The sequence below is a fragment of the Stegodyphus dumicola genome, chromosome 6, assembly GCF_044657685.1.
Source record: "Stegodyphus dumicola isolate Sdum_Otavi_A_Nest chromosome 6, ASM4465768v1".
Lineage (NCBI taxonomy): Eukaryota > Metazoa > Arthropoda > Arachnida > Araneae > Eresidae > Stegodyphus > Stegodyphus dumicola.
The window spans coordinates 108,431,422-108,446,693 of record NC_140773.1 but is presented as its reverse complement, the minus strand read 5'-3'; the positions used below and the strand labels follow the sequence as shown (position 1 = coordinate 108,446,693).

At 33.3% G+C, this 15,272-nt stretch overlaps 1 protein-coding gene across 1 annotated transcript in view; it reads left to right on the top strand.

Annotated features, from left to right (window-relative positions):
* Window positions 1-10,718, top strand: part of LOC118200167 (cytosolic carboxypeptidase 6-like) — a 769,798-nt gene extending 759,080 nt beyond the window's left edge. The window contains exon 5 of the mRNA XM_085818789.1: window positions 10,414-10,718. Coding sequence (XP_085674915.1) covers window position 10,414 — 1 coding nt within the window. The 3' untranslated portion in view covers window positions 10,415-10,718. The remainder of the gene's footprint in view (window positions 1-10,413) is intronic.
* Window positions 10,719-15,272: the final 4,554 nt, after the last annotated feature.

Here is a 15,272-nt window from a genome sequence, read left to right as displayed (position 1 = left end):
TATTTTTTAATTACATTAGATAGCCTTACTCTGATAGATTTTATCATTTATGTATTTGGTTTTATTTTAAATGATCTAACTATTTTATACGTTTGTGTGATTATTTTTATATCTTTTTCAAAGTTATGTTAGGCGCTTATTTTTTTAATCCTTAATAAAATTAATCCTTCCATTGTCTTTTCGTATCTCTTCTTTCTCTCCTTTCACATATATGCAATTATGTGTTAAATACTCAGTAATTATCTATTGCACTTGTATGGACGGAGTCATAAATTATCCCCTTGCAGATATCACTCTAATATGCAGATTACAAGTGGGAGCTAGGGGAGTACCTGTGTAGTAAACGCAGGTGATTGAAGTTTTGCTGCACATAGCCCTAACTCTTAAGCTTCAGCCCCGTTAAGATAGAACACCCCTGACCCTTAATACTGTTGACAGCTGACGGGAGACGGGGCACCATCATTCTGCCAAGAGGTTAGGTGGTAGTATCTCGCGTCCCCGGGTCTAGCATTAGGAGATACATCAGTTAGCACTGTAAGATATTGTTTCCGTCGTGGCTCAGGACATAATTACATAATTTAAATAATTTATTACATCACAAGCTTGCTACATATTTTGAAAGCCTGCCGATAATCTGGGATATCCTTGCCACTATATAATGTTATTTTACCATAAACTTCCAGAAAGCTTGTGCATTGTTACTGAGACTTTTAAGGTAGTGTTTTCTGATAAGCTGTCTGTTGGTTTGGGATAATGGTTTGGGATACCAGTTTCTCCATAGACACAAATGGAAAACTGCTCTGCAAACATTTTGCTTCTCTGCGAACAGAGTTTCCAAGTTTCCTAACTTCATTTTAGGGTGATGTGCTTCTAAAAGTAATACCTCATTTTTTATTTTTATGTACTTATTATTATTATTTATTAGTATATTTATTGCATTTCAGCAGACATTAAGCTCGTGCTCTTGAGATGTAAACATTTAGCACATTTAAGTAGCAGCTGGAAAATCTGTGGTTCGAATCTCTGTAAAAATACAGCTGATTTATCACATTTTGCTTAGAAAACTTCGCTGTCCTCATCTAAATGCGCCTGAACAAAACTTTATGGTCGGAGGTAACCCTTAATTGCATTTGGTTGGCTGTGTTTCGTGTCTCTCCCATGTCTCACTTTATGTTGGGAATAATGAAAGGAATTATCTCTTAGGTTATTACTCGGTAGTATAGTCACCGTCAGCAGCCTGAAAATTATTGACCTAAATCCAAGAGAAGGATTAGTTTATCTTTCGCGTTTTTGTACCGAAAAGATTTGTAGTCTGTAGTAACTAACTCATTAACTGTACTTCATTCTATCATTTGAAGTTCTACCAGCGGAATGTGTACGTAGATGCAATAAACTTTAGCAGTATTAAATAAGATTTCAAATTTGTACAATTTAAATACATCGATAGTGGTGGGGATTTGCTTCAAGTTATTGTTTTTTGCAATAAAATTGCGTTCACTCATGTGCAAGAAAGGGAAATGTCACAAATTAAAACTAAATAAAAATTGAATAGATTATATAAAGGAAAAACAAACAATTGTATAGGTATCGGCAAAAAAAAACTACTTCATTCCTTTTTTTTTTTTTTTTTTTTTTTTTTCCCAAATCTTAACACAAGGACAGATGTAAATGTGATATTTCATGGACAAAATTTAAACAAATAACATTTTTTATTTTTCACATCTCTAAAACGAGAAAATATCGATTGCTTTTTTAAAATTATTGCAACCCTTCATCTGAAAAGAAACATAGGACCTCTACAATAATTCCATTTCAAAACCTCATTATTTATTCTTCGTTTTATATTTTTGGAAGTTTTTGAGGAAAATAATTTACTTGGTAATGAAATGAAAGAAAGCTAATTTAGTAGTTAATTCCCTCTAGATTCAACTTGATTTGATTTTACGGAATTCCAAATTTGTATTTTCTTTTCTGCATCATGTCAAATTTCGTTTATTTATTCCCACTTGACTAACGATCCAGAATTTTATTCTCTGAAACAAAGCAGCTCGATGCAAAAATGTGACGAATTTTTTTAATTTTTTGAATTGAATCCTTTGTAGTCACTAGGAACAGGAAACTACACGTCACGTTAGATTCAAATTTATGAGGTTTTTTTCCCCTGAAAAGTGAAACTAGCTTAATTCTATTGTAGGGAATTTAGAATTCAAATTAACGAAAAGGTTTAATCAAATTATCAAATCCGCAGTAGAAATCACAGCTGAAAGAGTGATTGCATCATTTACGAAATTCGTTTGATATACAATTTCATTCTTTGCTGTGTTTTTCTTATTATGTTCAAAAAATTATTCATGATTTATTATTTGAGTTCTCGGTAAATAAGCTCCGGCATGCGTATATAATTACACATAAATTTGAGAAGCATGTCTGTAAGTGAAATTCTTTTATTATACTTCTAAATTCTTTAACTTTTAAAATTAGAATTTTTAATTATCGCATATTATTATTACGTTTGTGCTATTCATTCATTTATCATATTCCAATTTAAGGTAAAAACTAACTGTTTAGTTATGAATATTATTCTAAACGAGTAAAAACATGTCTTTAATGAATACTTTTAATTAATAATGGATCTTTAGAATTGCACTGGAAGTTTGCGACGCTGCAAAATAATTTATTTCTTTATAAATGCAAAATAATTTATTTCTTAATTGTTCTAATTGTCTCACTTTAATTTCGTTTTATTAAATAATTATAGAACGCTTTCTACTCACAAGGTAAACTATTAATCTCGATCCTTATTTTTGCATTAAATCACTTTTGTGTGCATCATTTTTCAAATCAAAAGTCGATCACATAGTATATATTCATGTATACGTGCATATATATGTGTTATATGCAAGATAAAAATTGTAAAGACCAAAATCGCTGTCTTTAATATATCCTTGTATTTTCCTATTTTAATCTGCCCCTTCTGTTCTAAAGTGTTTATGATAATTTTTTTCCAAAGATCTTAATTTTCGAGAATGGGAAACTGTAAGTTGTAAATTACAATTTGGTTACTCTAGTTTTAAAACTGCCCAAACTGTTTCTTTATCAAATGCATGACAGGGATATTATTGTTAAAAATGGTGTGGTTCAACCACCACCACTACCCTATCCAGCTCTGAACTATTTTCAACCTCCATCATACCATTACGTATTATACCATCGTACCATTACGTATACGGACATTAGCCATCCTTGTGCTCTAGCATCACTATTGCTGTAAATACTTTTAAATATTTAAATTCTATTAATGACGCTTATTACGCATAATAATGCTCATAATTTATTTCTATAGCGCTTATAACATGCTTTTAATGCCCAATAATATCATATTGTCGAAAATTTACTTTTCTAACTATATTATATATTATATATATTTCTAACTATATTATATGTTATATATTTTTCTAACTATATTATTTATCTTATAATGCAAAAATATTTATAATTTGTCTTCACTTTTGGTCGAATTATTTTAGCGGAGTATGATTTTTTTTAAAAAAAAGTACACGCTAATAACTTATTTTTTGCGTTGAATCACTTTTGGGCTGATTCATTTCTCAAATAACACACGGATGCTTATATGTATACAATATATATATATATATATATATATATATAAGATATAAGAAAATATAACTCAAATAATTGGCGACCTCAAAAATAACGTTCTAGATTTGATGATCTCCCTCTAAATTCATCTGTTCTCCCAAATTCGAGATCTTTCTACGCTATGTAAGGCTATTGGAAAAATAATATTAAAATAATATTAATAATAAACTAATATTAACCAATCATAGCTTGTCTTTAGAATCGCACCCACTTTGGTATAAATACATCTGGCGAGCTAATTACGTTATTATTCTGTTTTCCTAATATCTCCTCGCTTGGCATCTGTAAAATGCCTGCGTCATTCGTTTTAAAAACCCAATGTGGGTAAGCAATTATCGTAATTGTATGATTAAAGAATATATTATTATATGATTAAATTTAATTATAATATTGTATGATTAAAGAATATATTTTCTAATGTGCCTGAAAATCTGGAAATAAAGAACTTAGTTTGGTATCAACATCTTTCTTTTGCCCTACCATATCTATCTATCTATCTATCTATCTATGTATAATATATATATATATATATATATATATCTGTGTGTGTATGAGCGAGAGACAGAGAGAATTGCACCAGAGGGTACGTTAAAATCAAATACGTAAATACGTAAATTTCTAATGAATTAATATTTTTTTAACATTACATTTACATTTTTAATGTAATTTTTGGTTCCTCTTTTGTAAGAGTTTCTACTTTTCCGCTTTTATTACAGTTTAAGTATTTTGTTGCAATTATTCTTCACCTATAAATGTTACTATTTTAAATTATAATGTTTATGTTTTTTTGATTCAGAAATTGTATGTCTATTTTTATTGGCCATGCATTTATCTTCTCTTTACCATGCAGTTATAAGAATCATGCAATACTGTATTTACATTTACTTCCTCTCTACGTATATGAAAAATAAAATTCATTTATTCCATTTGTTGAAAGAAAGCTATAAACTTTTAAAGCGTTATTTTATCAATATAACTTATAACTTCTTTTCTATTCTTTAATGGTTTCTGTATAACTTCTATGCGTAAACCACCCACTAATATGGTCCATGTTGAATAAAAAACGTTGTAACATTTCGCATCTAATTATTTCAATTTCAGAACAGCAACTGTTACTTATTTGCCACTGGAATATTCCACAAACATTTTGAATTAACATAATGTGCTGAGTTATTTTACACATCAGTCGAACATTATTGTAAACAATTTAACAATTTCCACACGCACTGCTTTTAATCACTGCTTCAGTTTCGGAACTGAGAAGTTGCATGTTAAACTTGGATTCTTAAAACCGAGCTCACAAAAATCATTAGAAAAGTTCAGTTTGAAGTACTATCTGAAGAAGAATATAAGAGTACTCTGCAATTCTCTTATGTACTTAGGTGATGTTAATAACTTCGTTCTGTGCTGTTTCAAAATGTTTTACTTTCATTCATTAACAGTTGTATGCTCCTGAAATTTGAAAGCTGAATCTGATATCTGCATTAATGGGATGTGTGCAAATTTGGGTTGAAATTATACATATATGGAATGGACTATTTAAACTGATAATTCGAAATATCTCCCTAACAAAGCATTATATAAAGAGCGTGTTGCGTATAAGTTTATCTTACACTGTATTATATGAGATTTATCAGGTTTTTGAAAGCCAATCTAATTATTTAAATGGAAACTTTATTTGTTTAGTTTTTATTTGTCTTTCTTCTGTAAAAATAAATAACTTTTAAACAAACCTGAATGCATATTTTTGCATTTGTAATGTAATTCGATTTTTGTAGTAAACTATTGTGGACCGAAGCAAATATATATTGGAAAGATAGTAATTTAATCGTAGATCTTATACGAAAAGGGCATTTATTATGATTTAAGGAGCATGCCAGTTTCACATCTATACTATTCTGAAACAAAGAAAAATTGCATTTTTGAGGTCTTTGAAACTCTGGCCAGTTTTCAGATTCCACTCCAGAGGTAAGCAAAAGCTTTCTTGGTATTTCGGATCTTCAAAATCATGTATGTGCATAGTATTCAGTGTTACGTCACCAAGTAGTCTTCATAACTATCCATCAGCATTTGCTAACTTATTAACAACTGCACACTATAGCTGTGTAGTGCTCTGGATAAACTCAGGAGCCTTGAAAGCAAAAAGTCTGTGAGAGCATGTCATAATTTTGTCTCATCGTCAGCGCATTTATGCATTTCCCACGGCTGTGGTTGTTCAAGGAATGGAACAGGTTATAATTTGAGTTCTCTGTATTTGGCAACCATAGTGTCTCCGAGCCATGTTTCTAAGTGTTATCTCCGGTTATCCTTGTCATGTGTGGTCCTACATTGTCGTAAGGTAAAGCAAATTCTTCCAATTAACCAACTCTCGCTTCTTCTGCTGCAATGCATGTTGTATCTATTGCGATATAGGTCCTCACTAAAGGTGAGATAGTAACTCGTAATTCACTACTTGGCAACTAATCCACCAGATCTTGCAGACAGGGCTACAAACAGGAACCTTGAGGTTCAAGGCATAGAATTACGTAGTGATAATAAATATCTGTTGTTCTTAATAGTGTCGTAATAGACGCACTTTCGTTACTCCTGAACACTCAGCAAATATTAGTGTTATATGATGTCTTGGAATTCTGTTTTGTTTCAGTCAAATGCAAAATGCATGTCGGCGACCACCGCTTTTGTGTAGTGATGCATATTTTTCGAAATATGCGCTGAGAAAGACAAAGTGCCAGTATCTCATCCTCACTCTCTACCAGTCGAGCGAACTATTTCCGCAAGCATATTCCGTTAGAAAATCTGCAAATTCCATCCCCTTTACATTTGTGCATGCATTTTAGGAGTATCCTGTATTTGTAACAATACCGAATTCGATGATTGCTAATACTTCCAAATTCTTACAGCTTCATTTGTATAACTACAGATGTTTAAATTAGTATAATTAAAAAGCTTTCTGCATTATGCACAAGCGGGCTGAAAAGTTGCATTATTCTTATAGTCAGACTTAGATGATATTACAGATTCTATCCTCCTCCTCACCTGAACTTCCTATCAAATTGTCTCTTCATGATGTGCTAGAAATTTTTAAGAAAATCTGAAAGCTTTCAGATTTTAAATTATGCCCAAAGAGGCGTTTGTTTAACGTTTTGCCTTTATTTATAATACATCATGTTCTTCGCAATAAAACCATAAAATTAAGTTCAACAGCAATATCGCAAAACAATTCTAAAATGAGCATATCTTTAGAATTTCCGATACACATCAGTCCCACGCGTTGGAGATAGTTTATATATATATACAGTGTTACCATTGCTCGGTTTTAAATTGTTGAATTTGTTAATCAAAAATTCGGTAAAGGTCGACAAAATAAGAAATAGATAATAAAACAAATTCCAAGTTTGGGCTTCCAGATGCCCATATTCGAGTAGAAAAGTACGTTATTCAAAATCTGATGGCTCTAGGTACCGTTGTTTTATCACAGTGCAAGAAAGATTCATACATTTAAGCAGATTTTTCATTATTTAATTTCTTCAAATATAATACAGGGCTCTAATAATTGGTAGCAACAATTTGAAAAGTGAACCGACATTTATAGCGAATCAATGCAAAATACCAACTTAATAGTTCTTCTGAGAAAATTGCCCCTTCAGACTAAAAAAAAGGCATACGCTATTTTGAAAAATTCCTTTATCTCTGTGGTTTAGGATTTCTCACTTCTTCATCTGAAGAGAATGGTTTTTACTTAGTTGTATTGTCAGTGAAACCTTTTTACTTAGTTGAATTTCAGTTCAAAAAACATATGTAAAATCCCATTTGTATGAAAATTATTTTAACATTGAGCCATTGCTGTTGACGAATTATTAAATTCCCTGAATTATTCATTACTACACTGACAAAAATTTCAATCCTATACCGCAGTTTTTTATGTCCCCACCAGCGGCCAAATGGTTAAAATCGCTGAATATTGGTAGGTCGACCTAGTTTGGGTTCAGTCCCAGGCGTATGGGCTGGCTACATAATTGCCGTCTACCCGGTATAGTAGTTGGTGACGCTGACGGCCGTACCGATGGGCTCAGGTTCGAATCCTGCTGATGGCATGGATGTTTTTAAGCGTATAGTGTCTTTAGCAAGAGGGGCATTCAAAATACGACGAGTCGAAAGTCCTCTCAAGAGATTGGTGGTGGGGGGAAAAGAGGGAGGGAGGCTGTCGGTTCGTCCTTTTGGTGCTCCTTCCTTAAAATTGGAGCGCAACTGCACAATTAATGCGACGAGACTATACCTGTACAACCAATGGCGAAATTTTGGTGAAATTTTGCTCGCTTCTACGTGTAACTGCCCCTGGCTGAGTAGTTAGTTTCGTGGTTTTCCCTATGTGTACCTTAATACGAGGCAAGGTCCCTCAGAAAGTCCTCCACTACGGTATCCCTTATCTTAGGCAGCTAGCCCTTGTCGCTTTGCTGTATTCAAATAGCATAAACTGATCATCCTACTGGGTCTTTCCTTTCAATATGGTCAAGTTTTGACGGCCACAACTGCCAGTTCAGAAATAGCATAGAGTCTATTGTCTTCAATTAAAAATGCGATTACTTTACTTAGCATTTGAATACTTAAAAAGATGTTGTTTCAAAAAACATATGTAAAATATGAGAATACGGCAAAGCACACTAGGGCTATCGGCCTAAGGGGAGGGATGCCTTCGTGGAGGACTTTCTAAGGGAAACTGGCTGGTGTACACGTTACACATGGGGAAAACCACGAAAACACCCATGCAGCCAGCCCGTTCGCAGGATTCGAACCTCGGACCGAACTACCAGTGTTCAGCGATTTTACCGCTTGGCCGAAAAAGGAAACTAGTTGAAGAAAAATAATTTATACTGTTAAATTTAAAATACATCATATATGATTGCCGCAAGGAACAAGCAGCAGATCCATTAAATTACACACATTATTAGAGACTCAGAGAGAGATGATATTATTTCACTTCAAATGTTAAAAAATGTATCTTAAAATGGAATGCATTTTCAGCCATAAGGTTTTAAGTTTGCAATACTAAACCAGATAAATTCAGTTATGTTATGCATTAATCAAGCAAAATTTAAGAAGCAGTTCAAGCACTATGAAAATAATTTTAACTTATTTTGTTCTTGAAATTTATCATGAGTGACTTGTATACACTAGAAAGTTTCCCTTTTTACGTTTGTTGTTTGTATGAAGTTAGGCTTTGTTTATTCCAGCAAATGTTATTCATCCTTTTCAGCAGTGAATGAGAAGAAAAGTGTAATACATAAAACTGAAAAAAAAATATGAAATAACTTTAGAGAAATATCATGCAAAATAACATTCAGTTGGTCATAAGAAAAACCTCCTTCTTGTGTTCTGTTTACCTACACAAAGAACTTACATAGGAAAAGAACTTTGTGAAGACGTTGTATAAATCAACAAAAAAGAATATTTTAGCCTAAGGAAAACGAACCTAAAACAGAGAGAGTCTTATATATGATACATTTGAAACGAAGGAAAAGAAACATCTATTTCGATGTTTCTGTCCCGCAGGCGGATATTTTAAAATGGTAGTTATATATTTTTTCAACAGAATGGCTGAAGTTAAAAACAAGAAAACTTCTGAAGTAAATTTTCCAGACATCTTTCATCATGAGATATAAATGATTTTATAGCTGTATGAATTCATATTTTCTAATATTTTTATTATAATATTGAAAATCAGAAGTCATACTGGTGAGAACGTCAGATGGTGCGTAACATCAGATGGAACATAACGTCAGAAGGTTCATTTACGGTTCAAAACATAGTTCCACTTGAAAAAAGATACACTAAATTGTAGACTATAATACAGTTTAACAGAGATATATCAAAATAATTTTCAGTATAATCAGCCAAACCTTGGAAACATTTGCATGAAAGTCTAAATAAACATTCTATTCGCTAATGATAAGATATCTGCTGCTTGGTCTTGGAGCAAACGCAGAACCGCTGTTTGCACCTGTTCATCGTGGGTAAATTGCTGTTTACTCAGACACTAATACTAGTGCAATTTCGGCGAATGTTGTGGATCATTTCATCAACCTGCTGTCCAACGTCGTCGTTTATCAACTTTGATGGCCTCCTCTGCCCATCAGCATTAGTCAAGTCTGTCAGACAGTATTTGAACTGCTGGCGTAATTTAATTATAGCTGAAAGTGCAATAATTTTTTCTCCATACCAACTCCGTAATTTCTGATGAATTTTGTTAGAGTCATAATGCTTTGTTCACAAAAATCATATTTTTCATTGCAATTTAAAATTTCAGTTAACGTGCTATTTTCTTCTTGAGCTACGATCTAACTCCTAATACTGCTGGAAACAGATTATATTCGTAAAACTCCATGGGCATGAATTTTATTCTGTGCGGGCATCCAGTTTCCCCAGGTGATAGCTGTAACTGACATTTTGAATCTACTACTTAAGTACAATTTAAATAGTTACTAATTAAATGTATGAAATTACACAGAATGCTTCAAAAATTGATATGCAAGAGATATTCTTTGCTTCAGCACATCAAATTAATATTAATGCAATAACAAATTTGTAAGCAATCAGATAAGGAACAAATCTTTAAGCTTTCAGCATAGACTGTATATCATATTGTACTGTGTTTCTGTATTTTAATAAAATTTTAGTTCATTTCCTTCTGAAATCATTCCAATATTGCGATAACAATAACCTATTAATCCTCTTTAATTATTGCATATTTTTCAGATAAGAAATGTCTAAAACAGTGGCCAAACGTTTGGAATTTGCGGCAGCATCGCCTGATAAAAATATGCAAAGAATAACATCAATTTTATAATGATCAAGATATGTCCTATATTAATGTTGCATGGATCGTACATTAATTTTTGATGGATCTTGCATCAATACTGAATCATTTCAATTATTTTTAATGTGAAATCTTTTTGTTGAAAAATGTAAATACAGTATTTTTAATGTGAGCCTAGTTTTATTTTTCAAATTTCAGGTGTGTATAATGTGAGTGATAATGTTTGCAGAAAATATATTCATGATTTTCGTCTAAAATTTTGTTTCTTATTTTGCCTTTCAGTGATTCATTAGAGAAAATTTTGCGGGCGAAATTATATATATTATTTAAATAGTGAAGGTATGAATTGAGAATATTCACAAAATGTCGTAAATTTTTTGTAGAAGGGTTTCAATTTACAACAGATTACTAAACTAACTTTTTTCACATTAAATATCTGTTTAGAATTTTATACAACCCAATTCGCATATTCGCACTCATGCTTTATGGCAGAACACATTGGCAAATACACCAGCTGGCATTTTCTAAAATTTTGAATACAAATTCTTCTGACACAATGGCAATCAGTGCAGCATATTGTCGCTTTCACATAATCTTTCTACATAGAAACTTGGAAAATACATCAAACTGTTACTCTTAAAATTAAAGTACTGCAATTCCGATGTAATTTGAGTAGTATTCCTATTTTGAGGTTTCCTTTATCAGTTGTTTTTCAGCCTTAAGATAAACGCTTATTCAAAACATTTGTATATATAGTCATATCCATTGCACATCAAGCAACTAGTTTAAGTTTCTAAATTAGGAATGTATTAGATATACAACTAAGCTTACTTTTTAGCCGATTTTTCAATTATATGAAGCTGGCTGTGAGTGGATTATACACACATAGCTTAACTTCGGACATTTTTATGTCACGTTAGGTTGCGTTACTACAGGATTTTATCATCATCTCAGCACTGTTCTTTTCCTATGCAACGCTCAGTTTCCCAAAATGGTGTCATTTCCCACAGCATAAATTTTTAATTTGTCTTACAACTGTACTTTGCTCATCAAACTGAATAATTTGGAAACAATATACTTATGTTTTAACAATTAATATTATTAATGTATTTTTACTACAGTATTTGCACATCTAATTAAGATAATATATAACATATCAGAAATTTAATTCATGCAAATGTTGCATCATTAATGTATTTAAAGATATTTCTATCGCTATATAATTCTGTGTATTATAGCATGAATTTATCATTAAAGCAGCACGGTTTTTTTCCTATGCAGCTATCAGTTTCACAAAATGGTACCATTCCCCAACCCAAAAAATTTTAATTTGCCTTAAAATTGCATATTGCTCATCAAACTGAATTTGAAAGCAATACATTAATTTCTTAATATTATTAGCTTATTTTTTATTATACACACTTTTGGAAAAAAAAAAAAAAAAAAAAAAACCAAGCACCACGATAGACTTTTGCGATTGTGACGAAATTTGCTATGCAAAAACATCTTGATCGAACATGCAAATGATGAAAGTTTAAAGGCAAATGAACACGAATTGCGACCATAGCGTGCAATTCGCAAAGTATAAAACCAAAAACAAAGGCGAAAAATGTTTTTTTTTTTTTTTTTTTTTTTTTTTTTTTTTTTTTTTCTGCCATTGTAATTCTATAAAGAAGCAACTAAAGATGCCATTACGACGATATCGAAGACCTTACAGACAACTAAACGACTTCGAACATGGTCGCATTGTAGGGTTGCGTGAAGCTAGGTGGTTATACCGGGCAATAGACTGCCACCTGCAGCGTACAGACTCTGCAATTGCCGACGAAATGAAGGCTCTGGAAGGAGCACAAATGGCAAGGCAAGACAGTATGATTCTTCGCCAGGTCCAAACCGCCCCAACGGTACCATTGTCGACTATTCCACGCAGTTCAGCCGCGTCTATACCTCCCATGATACCGTCCACCATCTTACGGCACTTGTCTGAGGCGGAATTACGTTGACATAGGCCTTTAAGACGTTTGTCGTTGACCCCACAACATCGGCGGAGTCATTTGGAGTGGTGTCGCAGCCGATCATTATGGCTGCCATCAGATTGGCATCGTATAGTGTTCAGTGATGAATTCCTCTTCACTCTTGAAACAGATGACCACCGTGTTCGTGTCTGGAGAGGACGGGGCCAGCGGTCCCGATCAGCATTTGTTTTACAAAGGCATACAGCCATAACCCTTGGTGTGATGTGTGGGGCGCTATTTATCAGTACTGCAGGTCATCTTTAGTCATCCTCCGTACATCTTTAAGAGCTCAACGATATGTTGATACCATCCTGCGGCCGGGTGCATTAACTTTCATGAAACGTCCTCCAGGGGCCATTTTTCAACATGTTAATGCCAGGCCACATACACTCGCATATCTCTGGACTGTCTCCGTGCGTTTGATACTCTTCCTTGGCCAGCAAGGTCACCAGACATTTCACCAATCGAGCATGTCTGGGGCATGGTAGGCCGCCATATTTGCACACCACAAAATATCGCAGATATGGAGCGACAACTGATGAATGCCTGGCAGAATGTGTCGCAGGATGCCATTAGGAATCTCTACCACTACTTGCTTCGAAGAATTTAATTATGCATTGCCGCCAGGGGCTGTTCGACCAACTACTAATTTTAACACTCAACGGGTGATTGTGAGCCGTGAACAGGTACTATAACCTTGATTTTTTAATAATTTAATTAGCTGTATATGAGCTATATACATATTCAATTTCACCAAAAATAATCACTTCCTTCATGGTGCTTCGATTTTTTTGCAAAAGAGTGTATTATTAGCATTTTCAAATTAAGATAATATATAATATATCAGATTTATATAATTTATACACAAATTTGTATCTTTAATGCATTTAATATTTTTATCATAATATAATTCTGTGTTCAAATGATTTCCTGAAAATGTGGATACGGTAATTCTGTCTGAAATTAAAATTTATTAACTAGTCGACTTCGGAATCTCAGCTGCACCTCCTTCAGTGTTCCTGATGCCCGTGGGAACATTGATGTAAACTCCATTTTTGGTATTATCGTACAGTAGCTGTTGTATCGTTTAAGTTGTAATTGAACTGTCTAAAAATTTCTATAGCATCCAAATAGCTTAATAAGGGAAAATAACTAAAGTGAATAATCTGCAGAATAAGATGATCCAGGCATGGTAGGGATTTGTTTCTGATCAAAAGAACAAACAGTGCCATCGCACTAAATGGTCGAAACATGTTTAATTCTCTTGGCACTGTAAAATCAACTATGCTGTTCGGAATAATATCATTTTTTACATCTCTTCCACCGAACGAAGACTAACGTCCCTAACAGCCAAATTCAGTTATGGCTAATTTCAAGCACGTGAACTTTACTAGTAGACAAATATTGTTTACCGAAGTGCAAAAATATTCTTTTGTGCGCCTCGTAGTCCCGTAATTGCATTTTTATTTAAATTTTAAAGTCAGTCTAGTTCTAACGGTTTGTATGGGTATTTGTTTCAATAGCGGGCACCAGCCATTTTAGGCTTTGGCCACTACTAAGGCCAGAAGCGGTAATCATTTTACTATGGAGGCACCTAATAAGCGCTCACTTTTTACCTCCTATGAAGGAAGATGCAATATACATCCCTGCCTTCTCCGAGATTCGACCTAGGGCACTTCGGTCCGGGTCACTTACCATTTTCCCTTCTGAGCGGCTCATGAAAAATATATATGGCGTTACGTAAGAAAGTTATAAGAAACTATACAAAGCTTATCACTGTTGCAATACATTAATCATTTGATTGCATTTTTGCGTTGTAATCTGAATCGTTCGAAAAGATTTACTTTTTTAAAATTTCGGTACCGAAAATCCAATATTTAAAACCCTTTATTCAAATAAAGCACAAAAATGTATTAATTAAATACAAGCTTTCACATAGTTGCTTCTTTTATATTGCAGCAACCAACCTGGCAAGAGACCAATGATGTATAAACTGTAACCGAAACGATGACGTTTAAGCCATCAATCAATGTCAAACGCTGTATTTGCAACAGTGTTAAAATTTTTATTGGTACCTCACTTTCTGCGTTAGTTTAACGATCCTTGAATGCTATGCATTTTTTATCTTGTGTGCTTCAGTGAAAATGGAAATACAAGTGGTTATTTGCCTATTTAGAGAAGTCAAATCCTTAAAATGAATTAATTTTACCTAAGAAATGGAAACTGAATCAAACAATAAGCGCTCAAATAATTTCTCCTAACTCATTTTACCAAATATATTATAGGTAAGAATTTCATAATAAAATTAAAAGTGCTGACGTGCATCTTAATAAGTTGCCAGTTTTTATTATGTTCCGTTTTCTCTTAATACACAAGTAAATAGTTTACTTAAAGTGATTTCTTTGCGTTTTTGCAAATGTATTCTTCTGTCTTACATAATATATCGTCTAATTCTCTGTTGCATCATCTATATACCATTAACCTTGGAGAGTCATTAGGTCTTTTTGAAGCGAGAGATGTGAAAAATGTGCAGTGCTCTTGCCGCGACTCGAACCCTGGACCTCTTGAATACGCTTCGAGTGTGCTTCCAATTACACCACGAAGGCATGCGGAATGGAGAAATAAAATACATGATCGTAAGGACCAACTTGTTTGATTAGGTGGGTTGGGCTGCGCTCACTTCTGGTACCTTATATAGTCCACTTTTTAAAGGCGACTGAGGATTAATGCGGATGCATCCAGGTAGACCACGAAAACATGCGAAAAGAAGGGGGGGAAACAAT